The 21,860-nt window shown below is 49.8% G+C and overlaps 9 protein-coding genes across 9 annotated transcripts; 4 read left to right on the plus strand and 5 right to left on the minus strand.

Annotated features, from left to right (window-relative positions):
- Nucleotides 1-523: 523 nt before the first annotated feature.
- HO133_006438 (uncharacterized protein) lies at nucleotides 524-2,437 on the minus strand (the record flags this gene model as incomplete). The annotated part of the gene is made up of 1 exon (XM_037297336.1): nucleotides 524-2,437. The coding sequence occupies one exon, from the start codon at nucleotides 2,435-2,437 to the stop codon at nucleotides 524-526; it is 1,914 nt and encodes a 637-aa protein (XP_037147461.1).
- A 403-nt stretch (nucleotides 2,438-2,840) lies between these two features.
- On the minus strand, nucleotides 2,841-3,139 carry HO133_006439 (uncharacterized protein; the record flags this gene model as incomplete). Its single annotated transcript, XM_037297337.1, has 2 exons — nucleotides 2,841-3,035; nucleotides 3,113-3,139. 2 exons carry the CDS (start codon nucleotides 3,137-3,139, stop codon nucleotides 2,841-2,843), a joined length of 222 nt encoding a protein of 73 aa, XP_037147462.1.
- A 535-nt stretch (nucleotides 3,140-3,674) lies between these two features.
- On the plus strand, nucleotides 3,675-3,924 carry HO133_006440 (uncharacterized protein; the record flags this gene model as incomplete). Its single annotated transcript, XM_037297338.1, has 2 exons — nucleotides 3,675-3,823; nucleotides 3,861-3,924. 2 exons carry the CDS (start codon nucleotides 3,675-3,677, stop codon nucleotides 3,922-3,924), a joined length of 213 nt encoding a protein of 70 aa, XP_037147463.1.
- Nucleotides 3,925-5,039: 1,115 nt separating this feature from the next.
- On the minus strand, nucleotides 5,040-8,072 carry HO133_006441 (uncharacterized protein; the record flags this gene model as incomplete). Its single annotated transcript, XM_037297339.1, has 6 exons — nucleotides 5,040-5,194; nucleotides 5,313-6,708; nucleotides 6,781-6,822; nucleotides 6,916-6,989; nucleotides 7,193-7,411; nucleotides 7,556-8,072. The coding sequence occupies 6 exons, from the start codon at nucleotides 8,070-8,072 to the stop codon at nucleotides 5,040-5,042; spliced, it is 2,403 nt and encodes an 800-aa protein (XP_037147464.1).
- Nucleotides 8,073-9,723: 1,651 nt separating this feature from the next.
- Nucleotides 9,724-11,234, minus strand: HO133_006442 (uncharacterized protein; the record flags this gene model as incomplete). The annotated part of the gene is made up of 3 exons (XM_037297340.1): nucleotides 9,724-10,240; nucleotides 10,292-10,689; nucleotides 10,746-11,234. The coding sequence occupies 3 exons, from the start codon at nucleotides 11,232-11,234 to the stop codon at nucleotides 9,724-9,726; spliced, it is 1,404 nt and encodes a 467-aa protein (XP_037147465.1).
- A 1,681-nt stretch (nucleotides 11,235-12,915) lies between these two features.
- Nucleotides 12,916-15,125, plus strand: HO133_006443 (uncharacterized protein; the record flags this gene model as incomplete). Its single annotated transcript, XM_037297341.1, has 5 exons — nucleotides 12,916-13,169; nucleotides 13,316-13,364; nucleotides 13,512-14,724; nucleotides 14,775-14,973; nucleotides 15,038-15,125. The coding sequence occupies 5 exons, from the start codon at nucleotides 12,916-12,918 to the stop codon at nucleotides 15,123-15,125; spliced, it is 1,803 nt and encodes a 600-aa protein (XP_037147466.1).
- Nucleotides 15,126-15,615: 490 nt separating this feature from the next.
- On the plus strand, nucleotides 15,616-18,436 carry HO133_006444 (uncharacterized protein; the record flags this gene model as incomplete). Its single annotated transcript, XM_037297342.1, has 2 exons — nucleotides 15,616-16,356; nucleotides 16,412-18,436. The coding sequence occupies 2 exons, from the start codon at nucleotides 15,616-15,618 to the stop codon at nucleotides 18,434-18,436; spliced, it is 2,766 nt and encodes a 921-aa protein (XP_037147467.1).
- A 915-nt stretch (nucleotides 18,437-19,351) lies between these two features.
- On the minus strand, nucleotides 19,352-19,602 carry HO133_006445 (uncharacterized protein; the record flags this gene model as incomplete). The annotated part of the gene is made up of 2 exons (XM_037297343.1): nucleotides 19,352-19,452; nucleotides 19,506-19,602. 2 exons carry the CDS (start codon nucleotides 19,600-19,602, stop codon nucleotides 19,352-19,354), a joined length of 198 nt encoding a protein of 65 aa, XP_037147468.1.
- A 416-nt stretch (nucleotides 19,603-20,018) lies between these two features.
- On the plus strand, nucleotides 20,019-21,860 carry HO133_006446 (uncharacterized protein; the record flags this gene model as incomplete). The annotated part of the gene is made up of 1 exon (XM_037297344.1): nucleotides 20,019-21,860. The coding sequence occupies one exon, from the start codon at nucleotides 20,019-20,021 to the stop codon at nucleotides 21,858-21,860; it is 1,842 nt and encodes a 613-aa protein (XP_037147469.1).

Consider the following 21,860-nt stretch of genomic DNA (forward strand, 5'->3'; position numbering starts at 1 on the left):
GCGCGGGAGGGCGAGATTTTAATAGTTACGAATATTAATTTATTTATTCGCGATAAGTTAGTCGATCTAGTTAAAAAGCGTAATAACCTCGAATTAATAAATAGCTATATATATAAATTTAAGATTTTTAAACTTAATTCTATCTTATTCTTTTATATATATTAATATCTAGAATCGCGTTTTATATAACTAATAAGAAAGAGATAGAATAGCTTATATCTATATACTTCTTTTTTTAATAAATAAGATATAGCTATATAAGAATTAGATATAGAGAAGATTATACGATTTTCTCGAGTAATAATTAAGCGATTTTATTATAAATCTATTAAAGAAGCCTATTTAATAGTAGAGGTATTTAGATTAATTTAGATTAATTTATTTTATTATAGCTGAAAGTCTAAATATTCCACGATTCCACAGCAAAAAAAAAAGTGATCTGAAACTCCCTAATGAACGTTTAAAAATAAAAACTTGAACGCTGTTTCCATCTGCCTCGTTCGAGCTCACGAAGCACGTTTCTTTAGATGATGTCGAACCACCTCTCCGCCTTGCGCGTCCGCGCAAAGATAAGTACTAGATCATTGCCTCGAGTATTCTCAGCTGGAACACCATGCCCGGCAGCATCGCTCCACGCCTTTCCGTTGCATGGCATTCCTCCGGCTCGCACGTAAGCGTCACCAATCAACTCAAAATAATGACCTACTGGCCGAAGTACGAACGGCGCCTCACTCCCAAATAGCATGCAGACGAGATCTTCAGCTTTGGTAGCCGGCGGGCCCATGCCCATCATACCCGTTGCTGTTATAAAGAAGCGCCGGTTGATGGCTTTAGTCCACAGATCATGCCAATACAATGGAGGATCCTGGCGTGGAACCCAAGGTAAGAGCCCATTAAGCTTTCCTGACATCTTGCGTCCAACGGCAGTCGAAGGCTGCCGGCACTCCTGTAGAAAAAGCTCAAAGGCTTGTGTGTGCGTCTGGTCTAGCTCTGCGTCTGCATTGACCTTGTTGGATCCACAAGTCAAGCATATTGCTAAATCTTTCATATAAGTGGCATCTTCTGGTGTACGCTCTTGACAACCGTGCTGTACGCACCACCTCACCGCTTCAGCCAACTTTGAAGAGTCTTTCAGCAGATCGACCGTGAACATTGGACCAACCAAGGAAGTCGTGTCTATGGTCAGACCTCTGAGACTCAACGTCAGGGATTTGTCCAATATCCTGGTTTGCAAACCAAAGCTTGCACTCATGCTGCTTCGATTAAAAATCGGCACGTTCCGACACGCTCCGCTCTCGTCAGAGGTCTCGCCGTGCAGTTTGAGGACCCACGAAGGCCAATGAGCATCCTGAAAGTATCGTGGCATCAGGCAGCTGCAGCTCACCCATTGAATAAAACGTCTGGCTCTAGTATTGCGCGGTTCAAGGCTCTTGTACCATGCAGCAAATTGGAGGAAAGACAGATCACCGGCTTCGTACAGAGCAAGACGGATGGCCTGGGCGTAGATTTCGACCAGAGGTCTGGTGTAATCGGCAACAATAGCTGAAGCTGTTTCTTCGCGAAGCAGACCAAGCAACCCATAGACCCTGTCTTGAGCTTCCCTGCAGCCGGCTCTGTGCGTTCGCCTTAGCTGGTTCGAAAGCGGTCGACCTGCAGGTCGGTACATGCTCGATGCGCTCTCAATCCCAAGACTCTCCAATCCTTCGCAATAGCGTGTGTACTTTCTATGCACCATCCAGCGCGCCGCTAAAACCACTTTCTCGGCACTGATTGAAAAGGAGCCAACATAAACCGTGGAGTCTTTCGCGAGTCCTATCTCTTGTATGACCCATAGCCTGCCAAACCACTGAGCAGAGTAGAATGCCTGCAAGGCTGGCCAGTCGGAGTCCGGCAAGGGCGCATCAGAGTATTTGAAGCCAGGTGAACCGTCACTTCCGTACAGATGAGCGTCGAGATGCTCTAAGCCACCTATGGCTCCGAGACATTGCTCATGTATCTTCTCAATGGAGGCGATCGAATCAGCTGTGGATCTCTGGGCAGGTCCTAACCATATCAGGACTGAAACAGCCTTCGAATATACCTCCTTCATCATGGCAACTTGCTGGCTTTTCTCCTGAAGATTGTTCTGGTCAATGCAGACTGCATCAATCCACAACGGGTAGGAAGAGACTTTCGAAAGATTCCGAATTGCAACGGCAGCGGTCTGAGGTATTGTAACATTTTGACCATCAATAACAATTGGTGCACGCTTCTTGCTGGTGCCCCAGCAGTAAGATACGGCAAGAAAATGCTCAATTGGCACATCCTGAACAGAGATGTGCTTCAATTCGCATCTCAAAGGAGTATGATCGCTTACATTGCGATCTGGATCGATGCAGAGCACTCTGATTTCCTGAACAGTCGATCGAAGTACGCGGTAGTCATAAACACTCGCCATATCGCTTGCTTATGCCCTTGAGCTCTGAGAGCTCAGAGCTGGAAATAAAGGAGCGTGCGTTTTCGGCTCGACGGCCGATATTCGTCCACGTGTCCTTCAGGCTGAAGACGTCGGTGAGTGGCCCGTTGGCCGATTAAGCTGCAGGAGACAAGTATCACAGGATAGATAAGGTACTTGACACACACCTACTCGACCCAATTAGGCCTACCGTGGCTTGGCACAAAGACTTCACAGTAGATATCTACCCTATAGACACATGGTCTACGGAATCTACTACTCCTTCTTCGAAGTGTTCCCATTGGTTTATATTGGTCTCTATCACTTGAATTTCGGACAGATGGGTCTGGCATTCTTATCCATCGCTGTTGCCACTGCCCTAGCCATCATCACTTATTTTAGCTACTTATATTTCATACTCGAACCCAATATCAAAGCCAATGGCTTTGGCCCTCCGGAACAACGCCTTTTGTCGGCTTTGTACGGCTCCTTCCTTCTCCCAATTGGCCTGTTCCTCTTCGGTGGGACCGCAAACGGCCACATTCATTGGATCGTCAGCGTTGTCGGCATCGGCATCTATGCCTTTGGCGTCTTCATCGTCCTGCAGTGCATTTTCCTCTACGTACCATTAACCTATCCGCAGTATGCGGCTAGTCTTTTCGCAAGCAACGATTTCACGAGATCTGCCATGGCAGCAGGGGCCATCTTGTTTGCAAGGCCCTTGTATTTGAATCTGGGAATTGGACAGGGGATCAGCTTATTGGCTGCGTTTACGGTGGCATGTGTGGGAGGGATCTGGGTGCTTTACTTTTGCGGGGCGACGTTGAGGGCGAGGAGTCGATTAAGCTGTTCGGGTTGACTGCATCTTAGATTTCTTGGATTCGCTTATTATCTACTGGCACAGCCGTTCTATATGATTGAAAATACTAGAAGATACCGAATGAGATTACAACGGCCCCGTCCGAACTGCCTCTTTCAGGTTTAAGCTGCTCGAAGATCCGGAGTCTCAAGCATCCAATAGCAAGTCACAGGCTACCGAGACCCGCCGTGCACTTAACTCAGGGCGTCCTGCTTACCACACAGCAAACATAGAAGCAACGCGCGCCCCCAGCTCTCTTTTCACCCTGTCGCCAACTCTTTGCAAGGTTGCCTTGCATCCTATCGACCTCTCAGCCTCGTCGCAAGCGAGGGATTTGCCCGCACACCCTCAACGCCCCCGCGCCCTTTCTATAACCCAATCATGACCCCCAAAATCTTCGAAATGGACAACGACATGCCTGATTGGACCGATGACTTCGATTTCGGGGCTTTCCTCATCATTCCGCCCGATGATGTCGATCAGGGCGATATCGGACCCGGCATGCATGGTGATCAGACGGGTCAGGTTGCGTAGGTTTTTCTTTCACTGGCTGACATAGGGGCGCAGAAACACCTACTTTTACCCTGCCACGCACCTGGACTCGCTTAGCGATGATGAGCCTCTCGGATGATACAAACTAGTCGACGTTGCAGAATGGCCTTCAACCACCGTCCATGCATGGCACAATCAGCAGCTCGTGAGCCAGCATAACCCCTACGGTTACCCAAGAGTCGCAAAGATACGACATCGCTGCCGGACGCGTAGACTTGGATCGCGAAGGAGCCTTGGCTCAAGTGGGTCTCGGAAATGACACCATCGCAAGCCAAGACCAGCCGGCATCGGCACCATGGCCGTCCAAGCAACCTTGAGACATCAGAAGCCGTGTTGGACCCCGTTCTACTTCAACAGGCGCCAGCCTCGACTGTCTCTCCAATCGAGGCAGGGCGAAATGTTTCCACGCAAGACTCCCATGAGCTGGAAACCCTCGTATCTGATCAGGCTCGTACTTGCACGACTTGTCTCGATGGCCATTTTGACTACTGGCGCTATTTCGAAAAACTACTGGGAGTCCGATCTTCTATTATTAATAGGTGTCTCGATGAGAGGACCTTTGGCTGCCGTATTCCTGGCTGTTCAATGGACAACAAAGAATGATGCGAGAGAGCACTACAATAATCTGCCAAAGCGTCTTTGGCATGAGAACGAGCGATCCCATTACGGCAAGCCTGGAGATTGGAGATGGCGTGAGACCGGCTGCGAATTCGTCACGAAACGCGGGGGCGACCTCGAACGTCAGTCCTCGTCCATACATGGCAACAAGCGCCGAAACTTTGAATGTCCGGTTCTTAGCTGCAAGTAAGCGACACGAACGAAAGGCATATCAGCGAAGCTGCTTAAGCTTATCTACTCCTCTCTATGTACTCCTTACTCATTGCTCCGCTCTATTGTTCAACGAAAGGCATATCAGCGAAGCTGCTTAAGCTTATCTACTCCACTCTATGTACTCCTTACTCATTGCTCCGCTCTATTATTCAAAATCACCATTTATTTCGCTCCGCAATGATATATCTCACTGCCTTGGGAACGGAGAAATCTGTTTCGGAAGCTGAGTTCATGAGAGTCGAAAGATATTGAGCTATGTATTTGAATCGAAAAGCAAACTTCATGGGAATTGAAATATGTACGTAGAAAGCGAAGAAAGCGAATCCTCCGCTTCCTCCCAACCGCGCGAATTGCAAACATTGTTTAAGCCTCCTCGAACAAAGCAATCGTCTGACAAAAGTTAGACATATTGTCACTCTCGTTCACAACCCCAGTTCCATCGACAGTGACCATATTCGTACTCGCCTTGGTGCTCAGGGCCCATAGGTAGATTGCCGTGCTGCACTCAATGCTAACCACTAATCATTCGAGTCAGTATTTTACGTTTGAAGAGCAAGACATGTTTCTCTGCTAGGTCTGAAAACTCGGGCAAGGGTATGAAAGGGGAAGAAGTCAGAAAGGGGAAAGAGCACTTACTGTTGACTTGACAGCTTTCGGTAGCGAGGCACGTCTGATCATAATTATCGAAGAATGAATATAACCCTGCGCCATAGACAAGGATATCACTGGAAGCGAAGATGCGCAGACCCCACGCTTTCTCGCAGCCGGCATCGCCGTTGCAGGAGCTGAAGTCAGGGTCGAAGTAGGTGTCGCTGGGCGTGAAACCGCCGTTAAGGGCTGTGGGATTGGATTGCATATATGGTGTTTCGGATTGGATGACCCCAGCATAGACATTTTGAGCATTGGCGAACTCGAAGTTGTAGAGCTGGCTGTGCTCAGAGCTGGTGCCGTACATCCAGACTGGTCCTTGCGATTCGACGAGAATGCCGCGACCGTTATAAATATTGATCTGGTTGTGGTCGGCGAGGTCAAGCTCGTGGTCGGCGACCCAAAACCAATTGTTTTCCAGGTAGATAGTCGCTTTAGTGGTGACGTGCAGGAGAAGAAAGGCACCTTCACAGTTCGCGTTGTAGTTGGCCGTGACATTGGGGTTCTTGGCACAAGTGTTGCTTTGCAAGCTAGTGCCAGCCGAGCCACCGATGCGCATATGGACATCCCACATGCCCGAGGCACCTTGAGAGGACTCGGCGACATTCCATTCCACCATGACTGCACCTGGGGCTGGCCCTTTGGTCTCGAAGATGAGGTCGCTCATTTCGACCGCGCCGGTGTCGCCTGGTTGGCCGACTTGGAAGACGGGAGCTGGCGATGCTTGATTGGCGAATGCGGTACCGGAAGCCATGATTAGGGGCCATATTTCCCCAGTCATCTTGATGTTACTGGGGACTTTGACCGTGGAAGTGACAACGTAGGCACCGTGATCGAAGTAGAGAATCTGATCAGATTTGAGACTGTTCATGGCTGATTGCAAGGCGGCAGTGTCGTCGGATACTCCATCACCTTTGGCTCCGGCCGATTTCACGCTAACGAAAGATGAGGATGCGATACTTTCATACTGGGGCTTGGAGCGCTCGAAGATATTGGAGTCATCCATGAGAATAGCGGGTTTGGTAGCTGCGGTCAATGGCCCTTGGATCGTTGTGCTGGAGGCTGACGCAGCCGCACTTGCGCATGTTGCGGCAGATGCAGAGCCGTCATCGCCGGTGGTATATGCGTGACCTTGGGCCCATGACGAGACCACGGAACCACCTGCGAGGATTGTTTCCCCAGTGTAGCTGACTATGGCGTCCGTACTGCCGGTGAAATCGCAATTGTCAATGACGAGCGTGTTGCCGGTGGTCGGAGTATTGCCAGTCGTGCTGAAGGCTGTGATGATACCTTTTGGCGTTCCGACGAACTTGCTGTCTTGGACTAGGACGGAGCCCACGGTCTGGTTGGTTGGGGTGTTTGACATATTTACGCCAACCCCGCACTGCGCGCGCGAGTCAGCTTCCCTTCCGCAACTATTTGAATAACTAGAGAAAGGAAGGACTGGGAAACTTACGTTGTTGACTGTGATAGACTTGAGGTTCCATACCCAGTTCCACTAGACAAATTTCAGAGTCAGCTTCCCATCTGTAGATAAAGGTTTGAAAAGTAATTCTCGAACATGAAGGAAGAACTCGGAAAAGTGCCTTACATTCATATAGACGGCGGTGTTGCAGTTGTTGAAGGTCAAATTTCGGGTAGTAAACTGCTGGTTTCCAACGAACACTAGCACATTTCAGAGTCAGCATTCCCATCGTTAGATAAAGGTTTGAGTAACTAGACATGGTTGGGGAGTAAAGAGTCGAAAACCAGTCTCAACAGCACGTTTCGGAGTCAGCATTCCCGTTCGTAGATAAAAGTTTCTTTATCTACGAATGGTAATGCAGACTCGAAATGTGCTAGAAGGAAGGAAGAAAATGATAACTTACTGCCGTAGTTGCCCCCATTGAAGACCAGGTCAGAGTAGAATCCACCCGAACCGTTGTCCATGAAGATACCTTCTTGTTTGTTGTTGGTGCCACCTTGAACCATTTCAAAGACGATGTTCTGCAGGCTGGTAGCCTGAGCAACTTGCCAGTGGATACATGCGCCAGTAGTAGCAGGCATGGAAGTAATGTCAATGACGAAGTTCCGGACTTGGCGATAGACTAGTTCGTCAGAGTCAGCATTACTCTTTTGGGAGGGAAATCTGAATCGCGAAACATGTCTTATGAGCAGAGGAATCTTGAGATGTCTGACGACTCATAAGACAGCACGAATGGGGAAGGATTGCCTCGGAAGATGTAACTTACAGTTGTTTTGGTTGGTGTACCAGTTAGCGCCCTTCGTGTATGGGTCAGAATCGATGACGGCGATACCCGTGAAGCTGGCTGATGCTTTGATCGTGGGAATAGTAACAGCATCGCCTATGAACTGGGAATAATAGGACTGGATGATAGGCGCGCTAACCAGGTATGTTCCTGGTGGAAAGTACACAATAGCTGGGGTTACTGTGCTGGAATCGCAGCCTAGACCGCAGCGATTGCCATCGGTAATGGCGCTATTAATCGCTGCGGTGTCGTCGGTGGTGCCATCACCAGTTGCACCATATTCCTGGACATTACGGAAGACCTTGTAAGACGCGTCGCCGAATGCAACAGTACCTTGGCGCTGGATGTTGGCAACCCAGTACGGCGATGAGGTTGAGGCGACTTTGCTGTGGGTGGTGACGCTGGAGGTCATCGGCACAGCTTCAACCGGTGAAGTCGAGACCGAAAGAAGGAGGACGCGAAGGGTGACGAACAGCGCTGCTGCTGAGAAGGGGACCATGATGATGAGATCTTTTGTGTTGAAGTTGCGGTGGTGAAGGTTGGTGAAGATGGAAAAGAAAGACTTAAGGTCAGAAGATATCAGCGAACCAGCGCTGAGATGTAGTTATGATTAGGAGACACAAAGATAATTGTGGGTTAACAATGAACGTTCGATGTTGTTGATGAAAGGAGATGTGACAAAGAAAGACTTGGCAGGTGCCAGAAGTGAAAGGATTGTGCGTTAGATAACACAAAGAGGTCGTCTAGGAAGCAACGCGCTTTGAACAATGGTGAATGTGTCATGAAGACAAAGAATAGCATCGAGGATGGGGCAATGCCTATTGCAGGGTAAAAGGTATGAAACAGCTTACAAGTGAAAGGGGCTTTGCGTTTGCCGCGCGTTGATTTGATATAAGAGCTCCTGGGTCTTGATCCTCCCTCCCTGCGCCCTGCCTGGATATATAGGCACCGCCTTCCCCGCCATGGCCTTCCTGATCCGCATACTGAGGAGACGGACATGCTGCCCACGCAAGTGGCCATTCGAGTCACATTCAAAGGCATCAGGGGATGGTCGGGGTAAGAATGGACCAGTCATGTGTAAGGCTGTGTGTTCAGGAATGGAGGTTGAGATGAACCCTAGTGTTGAGAACCTTGCGCCGGTTCGTGCCCCCTCAGCCGGCGGTAGGCTGCGAATAGAAGCCCGAAATACCACTGTGACCATCGGATTTGTTCTGTTCTACTTGCTATGAAACTTTAACCGTAAGTATTACCATAGTCTGGCGACCGCCCTTAGGAAGCACTGAGAGTAAGCGACAATAGACAGTCAAATGAAGGTGGACCCTTATTTCCGAAACAACGATAAGACCTGCAGGCAAAACATGCGCGTCCTTTGGAGCTCAGAGAATGAATGGCTGGCAAAGAAATGAAACGAGTGTTCTCGCGAGTATCAGTTTGGTTGAATAAGTGGCATGTGGTTGATCTGAGTGGCTGGCTATTTCGTCTGAAGCGCCGGCAGTCGCCCGCGCTAGGCAGGGTATCTAGAGCAACCAACCAGTTGGGCAGTTCGGAGTTCCTTCCGAGATCTTCACATTTTGGCCTTCGTGCTCGGCCTGCAAATCTAATGATCATGGACATGGATGACGACGATGACATTGTTCTTGCTTTGTTCTACCACGGATGCACTCGTTACATGGCGACCTTCTCTGCATTCGATTCATCTCTTTCCGATCATCCTTATGCATAGCAGGACACGCCGGAGAAAAGAGCACAAGTCATTCCCTATGGACGCATGATTTATGAACCCTGAAGCCCATTATTTGACCCCACACCGTGATTGACTAAGTTTTTATTTTGGCGAGCTAAGCTAGGAAGTTCAGGTGTGAAAACGGCGAATAATATACCCCAGGTTTCTTAGCAAATTTCCCCGCAAGCTAGCAGCGCGCTCGTGCGTAGGGTGACTTGCATTGGAAGCTATGAAACAATGTTTTGGTGTCATGGGTACTGCCGAGAGCCTGAGGATGCTGATTTGCCGCCCAAAGAGATTGTGACCAGCCATGCTTTGGACTCGTTTGATTGCCTTAAATTTCTGCCGTTGGTCCGGTACCTCGCATTGACTTCTGTGCTCCTTTTCATTAATAGACAGCCTCCTGGTAAATTAGATGTCTCGGAGCTCAACGGTGTCGCTCTACCAGGAAGCTGCTTCCTTCTCGCGGGGATGGTGTCGCTTTCTCTTGCTGGCGCTGATTCCTTTGCATCCTGCCGATCACCTGAGCAAGGCGCTGGATACCCTCGGCCAGCATTGCCTCCTCTTCCCACGAAAAGCATACTCTGACCTTCCTCTCGAGGTCTACTGCCTTCTCATCGCCATAGACCGCAAAGATGGGCCCAGGCGCTATGATGAGGTTCTCCTCTTGCTGTGCACGCACTGCAACCTCTTCGGCTTGCATCGGAGCGGGCAGCGACAGCCAGATGAAGTAGCCACCCACCACGTCACGAGTCGTCTGAGGTAGTTGCACTCCCAAGGGCAGTAGATGTTCTTCAATGGCCGTGATCATGCTTTGGTATCGCCGGGCATACGTAGGTTGTAAGGTTTTGAAGATGTGACGCTGCAGTTCGCCTGACTCGATGAGGTTTGACACAAAAGTGGAGGTCAGCTGTGAGGGTGCCCCACCGGACTTCGACGATCCACTACCATGCATGTCAACAAGGGTCGACAGTAATTGCCACTGTAAAGCTTACACTTGAGAAGTCCCCCAAACAAACTTCTGTGTACCCTCCAGCCAGCCTGTTCGACACCCCGGCCCTGCTATCTTACTGAAGCTGCCATTGCTGACGGCATTTCCAAATCCGTCAGAGCCCTCCCTTTCGGCACCGCCTTCCAATGTCCGATCGATGTCGACAAGACGAGGCAGATAGGCATGCTCTCTGCTAGGCTGAACGGCAGTCTTGTCCGTGGGCCATTGTAGCATATCGTAGACATCATCCGTGATGATACAAGCATCGTACTCGCGGGCGACTTGGACGAGCTCCTCACGACGTTGGAGACTCATGATCCTAGACGATGGGTTGCTGAACGTAGGAACGGCATATATGAGGTGCCGATAGATCTTGCTCCATGGTCGTGTAGGTTTCAGAGTCTGATAAAGACGAGCTCAGCAGAGTGTTCTACCGTGAATCTTCTCCTGTGTCATACCGGTTGCGTGTTGCCTTCTGCCTGCGCCTTCGTCTCACTTTGGTGCAACGCTTTTCTCAGGTATTCAACATCAACCCCCTCTTCATCTTCGGGCACAGACCGCAGCCGACCATGAAAGCCACTGTCCTCAAAGATCCGACAAGCGAGGAAGTAGGTTGGGGACACCATCCATACATTCCTCGTGAAAAGCGGGTCTGAAAAGACTTGGAGAATGCATGCTAGGTTCTGGCTGGCCCCTCCAGTAATGCAGATTCGCTCGGCCGGTATCCGGCTGAGGGGCTGGTAGAATTGCGTAAGCCAGTCGGCGATGTGTGCTCGCAACGGTCCATATCCATCATCAGGTCCGTAAAGGAGACCGGGGGTGGAGATGTCAGCATTGGAGAGAGCAATAGAGGAGGCTATCTTGATCTGGACCGCGGGCAGCAGAAACGGATTTGGCCATCCCTTCAGTAGATCGATAAGAGACCAAGGCTTGGAGGAACCATTCATCTTATGCGTGAATCAGGTTGTTGTCTCAAAGTAGGTGAAGGGTGACGATTATTGGTAGATGGATGACTAATAATAAGCCTTCAAGATTACTCGTAGAAGATTAGGGAATCATTTTCTACTTGGGTTCGGGAGCGTTGCATCCTCTCGCTCTCGCCGAACTCTCGACATACCAGCCTTGCTTTACTTGCGATCCTTCGTTATTGTTCCAGAGCTGCTCAGTTGGTGGCCTGGTATTATCTGCGTCTTGCAGTCGATCATCGATTGCTGCGCTTGAGAGGATATGGGCAACGGAGCCAGCTGATAGCGATGATCGGCAGAGTTTCAACGTAATGCGAGAGAGACAATGGCGGCCATTTCAGCCATTCGGATCCCTGTGCTCCCGCTTCTTTCAGGGTGGGTCGTCCGCAAATGGTTCTTTTGCTGTCTATCAATCGCCATTTCGAGGCGACGAGGCATCAAGGGTCGCAGAAAAGAGATGCATTTTCAATATTACTATCTGAACGTTTGATCATTTGCTACAAGCTCCTTTTCCCTTTGAAAACCCCTCTGCTCTTCATCGTCTTATTGTGTATCCTGACGTATGATATTCTATGGTTTTATTGAAACAATACTCTGTCGCTGAGAGCAAGACTCCAATATGTTTACTATTTGACATGATTTTCAAGATCCCGCCGCTGGCGCTGGGTACCCCCGTCAGGAGGCAGTCCGATCATACGGGTAATGATCCTGCAAGACCTCGAGTGAACTTTTGCATTTCAACCTGCTCTATTGTATGGCCTGGATCTCTCATCGACGTCTCCCCACCCACCATGCATGAGTCCTTTCGAGCTGGACAAGCTCGGAGGATCATGAAAAGGCGTCAGCCCGACGCAGCTCCCAGAGGACTTGATAACGGGTTCTGCTCGTGCGTTGCGCAGTGTACCCGGACGATGGAAACCCACGAATGACGGTGCCTTGCAAACAAATGCGATTTGAGCATTCAACCATACGCGTAGCTTCACCAACACACGAGGTCAGGCTTACGGACGTGAACATCGAAGGATTGTCAAGATTCCATATCTGACCTACGAACCCGACGGCAATCCAGGAATCCCTTCGGAAACAGATAGGATTTCAAAATTCTGCCTTGAAAAGAAAAATCGGAATGTGGAGCGCGGACCAACCGACGTCTCACATAATACGGGGTTGATAAGTATATATGAAATATATGAACACCGTAAAATATACGCATAAACTACGTTGTTAATCTTTCCATCGATAACGAAAACCATATCACGATACCTTAGTCAATGTTGATTTACTTTGATCTAACTGGAATGTCTGTTTAGCACGTGGTCTCCACCAAACCTAATCAATTGCGCCTTGGAGGGCGAGAGGGTAGCGCACCGCTAGCGTGTCTGCGTCTTTATGGTACTAATAGCCAATGTCCCCCAAGTTTACGGGGCTGTCCATATGGACCAGCCTTCGAGAATGGACCATCATCGCAATGAAAAGGATCACACCAAGGACTTGCTTATGGCCATTAACTGGAAGTCTCATCGCTTCCTTTGCTCTATCTCTCGGTCTCACATTTCGATCCGATCACCACTGCTATGCAGGAACTTGCGGAGAGTGGCTATTTCCGCTCCAGGCGCGACTTCACATCGTCGTTTGGTACTGCTGGCTTTCCCTCTCCGTCACAATGCTGGCCCTGCGAGCCTTCCATCCATCTATACGGCGTAGCCTCCATAAACAACTTTACACCAACCAATTACCCATCATTCGAAAATCCTTGACAATTAGCGGAGTGCTGGTCATCCTTTGGGTCTTGAGTCTTTACGGCATCCTCATTGGGATATGGTGGCTGCGTCTGCGAGGGTACTTCGTGACCAGGGGAGAACAGGGTGGGATGATGAATGGAAATCGGCGTGTGGCCGCTGTTGCCTTGACAGGCCAGTACGACTTCCCTAGCCTCGCACTTCCTTCTTTGAACGCCTTGGAGTTCCTGAGGCATGTTTCGGGACTCCCGTAGTCCAGGCATGTTTTTCATGATTCCATTTTCCGGCCATAAAGGATATTCGCTGACTGGAGAACGTCGACAGTATCTGCGATGTCACCATGGGAATGGTCCTACTTCCGGTTGCTAGAAACGTGAGTTATCGCATCCAAAACATTTCCTTCTGATTCGTACTACGTGTCGGGTAGCGAGACTTGTCGCAGGAGTACAATATCCTAGGAACCTGTTTCACACCTCGGTTCTCATTACAAAAGAGAACTGCTGACCCCGAAGTCATCCAGAGCGCTTTGTCCTCATTCTTCAGACTGTCAGCATCAACTACGTATGCCTTTCACATGATCCAGGCATACGTCCTATTCGCTCTGGTGGTGGTCCATGGTTTACTCTACGCATCATGGGTCGCGGCCTACAACCACGCCCGAAACCTAGCCCACTTACCTTCGGTCTTCCCAGTACTGAACCCCACATATTTGTATCACGAGGTCTGGCCCGGCAATACGTCCTCACTTGGTATCTGGAGGGCGTCGCTCATCTTCACTGGGTTCACGACTAGTTTGATTATGCTGGCTGTCTTCATCACCACGTTCCCAGTCATAAGGCGAAAGCATTTCAATGTCTTTTACTTTACACACTTGCTGATGATAATAGCCGTCGTTGTCATTTGCCTGCACGCGAGTACGATGTTCTACTGCACAGCACCTGGATTAGCCATGTGGATACTCGACTGGGGCATGCGGATCTATGAGCTGAGTGGGAAGATGGACAGTACTTTGGTAGCTGTTGGTAAAGGGTGGTTCTGTCTGAATGTACCACTGCCACGGAATCGACTCAAAGGCTGCGCATGTCACTCTCCGCTTGCTCATTTCCACATACACCACACCGAATCCTCCATACGAGAAATCCACCCTTTCACAACCATTACGCACCTGGCCTCACAGAAGCTTTCTTCATCGGACTCAGACAAGAACATTATGATCCAATTTCTCTTCCGCAAAAGTAAAGCATCGAGTTACTCCACGTCCATGACAGAACAAACTCCTGAAAGGCGTCTAAAGAGACAATGGACGAACAAACTTGCCGACCTCGTTGATGAAGTGACAATAGACCTGTCGCCACCATCGGAAAAGATGGAAGAATCAGATCTCCAAAGACAGCGACTTTCTACCCAGTACCAAACCACTCTTCGGCTTGAAGGGCCATACTTCACGCCTGCTAATCCAGCAAGTTACGATACTGTCATCTGCCTCGTCGCTGGCACAGGCGTCACCGGAGCCATCGCCATCGCTGCAGCATTCCGCCGACAGTCCACGATAGAGGCCTGGGAGCCAGAAACAACCATGTTTGGGCATGAGAAGATACACGGCGCCCCGTTAGAGCGAAACTTTTCCATTTCAAGCTTCTTGGCACCTTCAGGGGCGGCGAGCATTTGGAAGCGATGTGTGGTCGTGTGGAGTGTGCGGGAGGCTGATTTTATCGATCTCCCTTTCTGGCACGGTAAGCAAGGATCCTCTGTCTTTGATCCGATTGACGATCTGACTTTGCAGTAGTGAACACGACACCTGGGCTAGAGGTGCGCGCCTTCCTAACCGGAAAAGGTCGCGATCGCCTTAACATGGATGAGACGATCGGTTCGATAATGGGGAATGGGGGTAGGACTTGGGTTTATATCTCGGGGCCCAATCCGTTCATTGAAGCTGGAGAGAAGGCTTGTCGGCGATCTGGTGTGGATTTCTTTGGTGCAAGGTGGGCTTGATGACGTTATGACCCAGCGAGCAGTGCATAAATTCATGCAACGCAAATCCTGCAGGTCGAAATTCAAACGTAAAGATCTAGACTGGACCGTGGCTCTTACTGACGTCATTCCGTATTCCAAAGCAAATTGTGAGAAGGAATGACGTTGAGGAATTACGAGACCATTTCATAGAGTGTAATGCAGGAATCTGACCCGCATGATTCAATGTCTGAAGCATCATTGCTATGTATGTTGTTCATAGGGATGATCAGCCGGAGCTTTTACCCCGGATCTTCCGGTTAATCCGCGGGCGTCGTCAAATTTTCCTTGTTATCGAACGGGCACAGCAAACTAAAGTACATAACAAAAGCCTACGTCGTTCCTTTCTCTGGCAGACCAGTATTTTTATCTGAGCAGTGTCACTCCCTTGGGCAGTCGACTCCGTCTTACTACATGGAGTACTCGGGAGCTCAACGACTTTCGGCAAGCTGCCGCGTGGCCCTTTTTACATCCACTTTGTCTCAGCCTCGTATCGTTTTCGAAGAAAAGCTGTGTGCGTGAGACCAGGATCGAAGGACCTCCGGACCCTCAGCTACTGACTTGCCAGTATAATCCTAAAACTCTCCTTCTGTTTGCGAATGCCAGCAGCAACAATGGCAGCCAAGCGCATCTCCTCCATTTTCTCGATGGGCAGCAACATCTCCGACCAGAGCAGCGAATCTCGAATGTCACCCTCAATTCATCCTGCGCGACCTCCAAGGGAGCAGAATCAAAGTCCCATCCATGTTTCAGGAGAACAGAGCCATGTTCTCGGTTCGGAACAGCGGAATTCCGTCAATCTCTCGAGGAAATCCCTGCCCAATTTACGACCTACTTCTCACCTACAGAATCTTCATACCGAACAGTCGTCTGGGTATACACCCCCGTTTGATCCTACGATTCTGCCTCGCATCGAAGACGACGATGTCCTACTCAATCCTCCTCCCCTACTCAAGCCACTGCCAATTCGGGCGCAATCGCCTGGCGGCTCCCTCGGAGGCAGCAGACCAGTCAGCAGAGGCGACGCAACGAACAACAGACCAGCTAGCAGGGGCAATCCATTTGACAGCAGATCTAGTAGTCGTCCACCTAGCAGTCGCCCTCCATCTCGTCCTCCTTCTCAACCAGCCTCACGTCCTGCATCTCCAATAAGGCTCCGTCCACAAACACCAACGAATCGTCCCCTCACGCCTACGACAGAGGCAAAGCTTGCCAAACGGAGGAGCTGGATGCCAGGAAAACTTCGAAAGGCGGGGCAGGATGAAGGAAATAATGCGAACAGTACGCAGGCTTGGATGGTCACACCTAATGAGAAAATACCATACGATCTTTCGGCGCTAGCAAGTTTCCACAGGGTTAGTTTCCCAAGTACTTCCTTTGAATTATTCCCTAAAGCTAAGAGCTCTCCAGGTCCCAGAGCTTTGGAATGACCATGGCGATACGCTGGTATATCTACACGCCAGGGAAGGTGGCAGAGGCCCTTCATTCAAGATTGACTCAGCCCTCTTTGCTGCCTCCAAAAAGTTGGTATACGCTGCACATGGCGGAATGCAAGAACACAACCAGCGGGAAGCAAACGATTGGCAACAACAGTCATTCATGGAGCGCACCCAACATCTAACCCTCAACGCTCCAACACTTTTTCCCACAGAACGGCTGGGGTCCTCAAATCAAGAGAGCTCTAAAGGATCGCGGTCTGTTAGCGATTATTTTGAGGAACTGCCAATACGAAGAGACATTCACCTTTGTCTTCCGCTACCGCTGCAAGTCGATCTAAGCGACGCAACTGCGCTACCTACAAATGAAGATGTCGAAATGCTTGTTACAATGCGAAACGTGATTGCGTTTCTCGCAGGTCAGCCTTTGGTGGCCACGCCTAAACAGGCATCGGTGTTCATTCTTTTTCTGAAGATTGCTGATGTACTGCAGCGTTACGACTTTACGAATCTTGATGGCTCTACACTTGGGGAAGAAGCGGCAGGGAACTTCGCAAGCTTCATTCGGGAATTCGGACTAGCAGACGTGAGATCAAGTCGTGAGAAGACAATCGAAGCTCTGATCCTCGGAGAACGCATGAAATCTTGGGATCTATACAACGAAGGATTTGTGCATGCTGTTGGAAAATACGACGACATCAACGGACTTAAAAGCCCCAAGCTCCACTTAATCACTGACCTCACTCGAAAAAGGCTAGAGAGAGCAAACCTGGATCTCTATACTCGCGTTCGAAATATAGAGACGAGGTTGGAGGATTTCGACTTTCCTTCTCTTTTCGCCGGAATTGCAAATTCCAGTACCAGCAGCGAAAGCAAAATTGTTCGCTTCAAAGATTGGAAGAGCGCATACATGTCAATGCGAAGACACATTATGAGTCTCTACAAGCATCAATACGGAGCCTGGCCACCAAAAGCTCAGTCAAAGAAGAACGATTTTGAGGAAAGCGGACTGAATCGTCTTTTACTGAGGGAGCTGTATAAAGATTTCTCAGATCTCTACGACATTCTGGTGGACCGCACTTCCCTGACTACTCGCACAGCGGACATTCCATCCCATGATCCGGACGATCCGCAAGAGCCAGCACCACGCGCTTTGCGAAGAATCTTGGATGAATATGATCGCAGTACTCCTCCAGTTCAGCCGCCAGTGCCATTCGACACCCCTCGAGTGCCATCATTGTTCGATACAAGGCGAGGGTTCGACACACTTGACCTGAAGAAGCAGAAGAAAGAGAGTGTGAAGAGACTCCGGGACGATGAGATTAACAAAGCACTCATGCAGTCCTATAATCGAGAGTCGATGAAGGCAACACCGTTCCTCGAAGCTTTCATGGCCTACGAGCGAAGGACTGCGCACGGAAAATCTATCGAAGAGATAGTTGACCTACGCTATGGACAGTGGATCTTCATGTATGCAGTGATCCAAGCGTTGCCCCTTGTAATCGTTGACGCTCCTGGTGCGAGATGGACGAAGGGAGTGGAGTACTTCCTTTGTGAGGTGCCCAAAGGATCCCCACCATGGGTTCAAGAGAGCGCGAGCCAAAAGCAGAGCGTTTACCGCATCGCTGGCGGATCAGCCTTGGTGACCTTGCCAGCTGATGTTGTTGAACACAGCGTCGATGGTATCTACCGCCGAAGTCACTGCTGGCAGGTGGCGGATAAGTGGGCAGGGTTCAGTGAGGTGCCAGATGTCCAGTCGCAGAACGAGCCGGATCTTGATGATCTATTACCGCCTGTGATGCCATCAGCGCCGGGATCGAGAACAGCCTCACAGTCACCTGATCGACGGCGGGCCCCTATGGCTCTTGGACTACAGCAAATGCCGTTGCCTCCAGGAGTGGCACCAAGCGGAGCTAGGCCGATGTCGGTGCATGACCCGTCGAAGAGCTTCGCTGCTATTCTTGGCGAAATGGATGGGGTGGGAAAGAAAAAGAAGTAAAAGCGCTACATCGATGAACGACAGTCGAGTGAGTGTTTTGGATTGGTGCATACGAAGAAGACCACAATAGACGGGTTCAATATTTCATGCAATGAATGAGCAAATGGCGAAGATCTTCCGCAAGCTTCTTCAGCCGGTACCTGCATTTGATCTTTTGGTCTGGGGAAGTCTGCTATATAGAAGTTGGATTGTACATGTCGCCACACATCGTTTATATTTTTACCTACCTAGCTGTAACTCGGTAGATAGGAAGCACTCGCCTTTTGCTTACGAGTCAAGTCATGAGAGCAATGGAGTGCATGGCAAGTCGTAATGGCACGTCATAGCGTTCGGTGCGGTAGAATCAGGAATTGGGGAAACCACACAATTTCCGTGCTTTATCGAGTAAAATACTGTACCACCGTGCACATGACTGTGTTTGGGTTCACCAATCACCAATCACCAATCACCAATCATCGTTCGATGAACTCAATGAGTTTCATCAGCTTCAATCTGCAACCAATCAGAGAGGGTAAGCGCCTAGCTAACTCAAAACGCGTAAGCTTCTATAGTAATCAAAGCTTGGCGCCGACGACAATGACTTTCATCCATTCATTCACTCAAGCTTCCTTCAATTCTGTCCTTGCTTTGTTTCACGACCTGTTCGCATCCTTCTTCAGGCTTTTAATGATTCGTCTTGGCGCCCTGCTTTACGTTTCGACATTACCTTACTTTAGAGGTGCAGGCAACATGAAGAACGTAGGGTGCGGATATGATGCTGAGATCTCGGCGCTACGAGGACCATATGATCCCAAAGCTCTGCATTGGATAAGGCCAGAACCGAGGTGTGCGCTATTTGTAGGGTGAAGGTACTGTAATGCTGCAACATCCACTCACTTCACTTTTGTGAGACCTTCTCGTTATTCTTCAATATGTTTATAGCCCTTGTGTTATGGCGACAGTGATGAATTCACCCCCCTTCGCGTTCATCTCGCTGAGACCTTTCGCGACGTCGGGCACCTTGCATAGATGAATTACTACTATACCTTTACCTTCTTTTGATAATCTTAATCATGCCAAGCACCCTCACCATACTTCCCTTCGCTTCTGACTTCGACTTGCTGTGCATCTCGAGACTCGGCGTCTGAGGCGGTGGTCGTCATCATCATTATGCGGCCAAGCTTCATTGTGACAAAGGAAGAAATAATTGCATGAAAAACGCACAAACTCAATATCTATGTCTCGACAAACATAGTTGGTGAACAAATCAGTTCAAAGATTGTACAAGACAATCGGTACAGTGCCATTGTGTCTGTCAACAACGCCCATTGTCCATTATCTCTCTCAACTATAGACTTTTCTCCACGCTACAACTGAATCCTTCTCTGCAATTCTATCAATACAAGGACCTCGAAACATCCACCATCTTCGACGATATACACCGCGGACAGGCTCCAGCTTCTCCATCGCATCACCAAATCCCGCTTCCTGCTTCCCTTCCTCCGCATCCAAGGTCTGGTACCTCGATCTTGACCTGTGCTGGTCACAATTATACGATTCAACCTAATACACTTTTCTAGGATTACGGCATTCTTCGCAAACCATGAGTAGCCCGATGAACAGCACAAAGTCGTCCTCGGCAGCTGAGGCCGCGAAGAGCATCATCCCTTACACGTACGGTCTTACTGGAGTTGACATACCACTCGATGACAGCCTCACATACATGCTATGGCTCTCGGTAGGGCTACTTTTCCTGGTGATCCTCTGTGTGCGTTTTGGGCAGATGGCAAACGCACAGTTACGGCACCTCCTGAGTCTCAATTCCACATCTCTACAGCAGTCATACTGGTCGGAAGATAGGACCTCGATATGGCCGAGTCTCAAGAAGCAAGTCTTCTATGCCCCGCTATGGAGAAAGAGACATAACAGAGAAATCCAGCTGTCAAGGGCCATAAATGTTGGAACCCTTCCATCAAGGCTTCATACGGTCTTGTTGCTCGCGTATCTGTTGAGTAACACCATTTACTGCCTTCTCCTCGACTACAGCCAGCCAAAAGCCAAGAGCATCGCCGAATTTCGCGGAAGAACCGGTCATCTTGCCATCGTCAATATGGTTCCTCTGGTCATCCTCGCTGGCAGAAACAGCCCTTTCATCCCGCTATTGCGCATCAGCTTCGACACATACAACCTTTTCCACAGATGGATTGGCAGGGTCGTAGCAGTGGAGACTTTTGCACATACTCTCGCATGGGCTTGGAATGAGTATGACGCTGCCGGCATGAAGGGACTTAGCAAACATCTTCAAGAGAGTCCATTCCTAGCCTACGGCTTGCTTGGAACAGTGGCCCTGGGTATCATTATGATTCAGGCACCATCGACCATTCGCCATGCATTTTATGAGTTCTTTTTGCACGTCCATCAAGTTCTCGCCGTGGCCACGATCATTGGTGTCAAAGTACACTGCAGATTAGGCGTTCTGCCTGGGGAGTCATACATCGACTGGGTGATCGCACTTTGGGTCCTCGAACGCTCAGCTCGCTTGTTCCGAATCATCTACCGCAACGTCTCAATGCGTCGATTCAGCAGAGTTACAGTGGAAGCGCTCCCAGGCAAAGATGTCGAAGCATGCAGAGTCAGCATCGAGGTAGTCCGACCATGGAATTACAGGCCAGGCACTCACACCTACCTCTACCTCCCCACTGTCTCCTTTTGGATGAATCACCCTTTCTCCATCGCTTGGTCAGACGAACGCCAAACACCCTACCTCACTCCCCAAATCGAAGAGCTCTCCGTCACAAAAACCGACGTCGAATCAGCTATGTCTGAGCTCCCAACTCGCACCTCCACAACCATCTCTCTCATCATTGCTAAACGCACTGGTATGACCGCTACCCTTTTCAACAAAGCTCGCGCGTCTCCTAACGGCGTCTTAACGACCTATGGCTTGGTTGAAGGACCCTACGGTGGTATCGACCGCCTCCACTCCTATGGTACAGTCGTTCTCTTCGCCGCTGGTGTAGGCATAACCCATCAAATCGGCCACGTCCGCGAACTGCTCCAAGGTCACCGCGCCGGCACAGTCGCAACTCAAAAAGTCGTCCTGTGCTGGTCCGTCAAGAACACCGAGACCCTCGAATGGATCCGCCCTTGGATGGATGAGATCTTGCAAATGGGCAACCGCAAGCAAGTGCTCAAAGTCCTGCTCTTCGTTACACAGCCAAGGAGTGCGAGAGAAGTTGTTTCCCGCAGCGAGACTGTGCAGATGTTCCCCGGGCGCTGCAATCCGGCTGTCATACTGGGCAAGGAGCTGCCGAATAGGGTCGGCGCGACGGTGGTGACGGTTTGTGGACCAGGGGCTTTTGCGGATGAGGTTAGGGGGGCTGTCAGGGGTGTTGTTGGTGAGGGGGCTACAGTTGACTTTATCGAGGAGTCTTTCACCTGGTGA

This window comes from Letharia lupina, assembly GCF_014066315.1.
Source record: "Letharia lupina isolate WasteWater1 chromosome Unknown contig_24, whole genome shotgun sequence".
Lineage (NCBI taxonomy): Eukaryota > Fungi > Ascomycota > Lecanoromycetes > Lecanorales > Parmeliaceae > Letharia > Letharia lupina.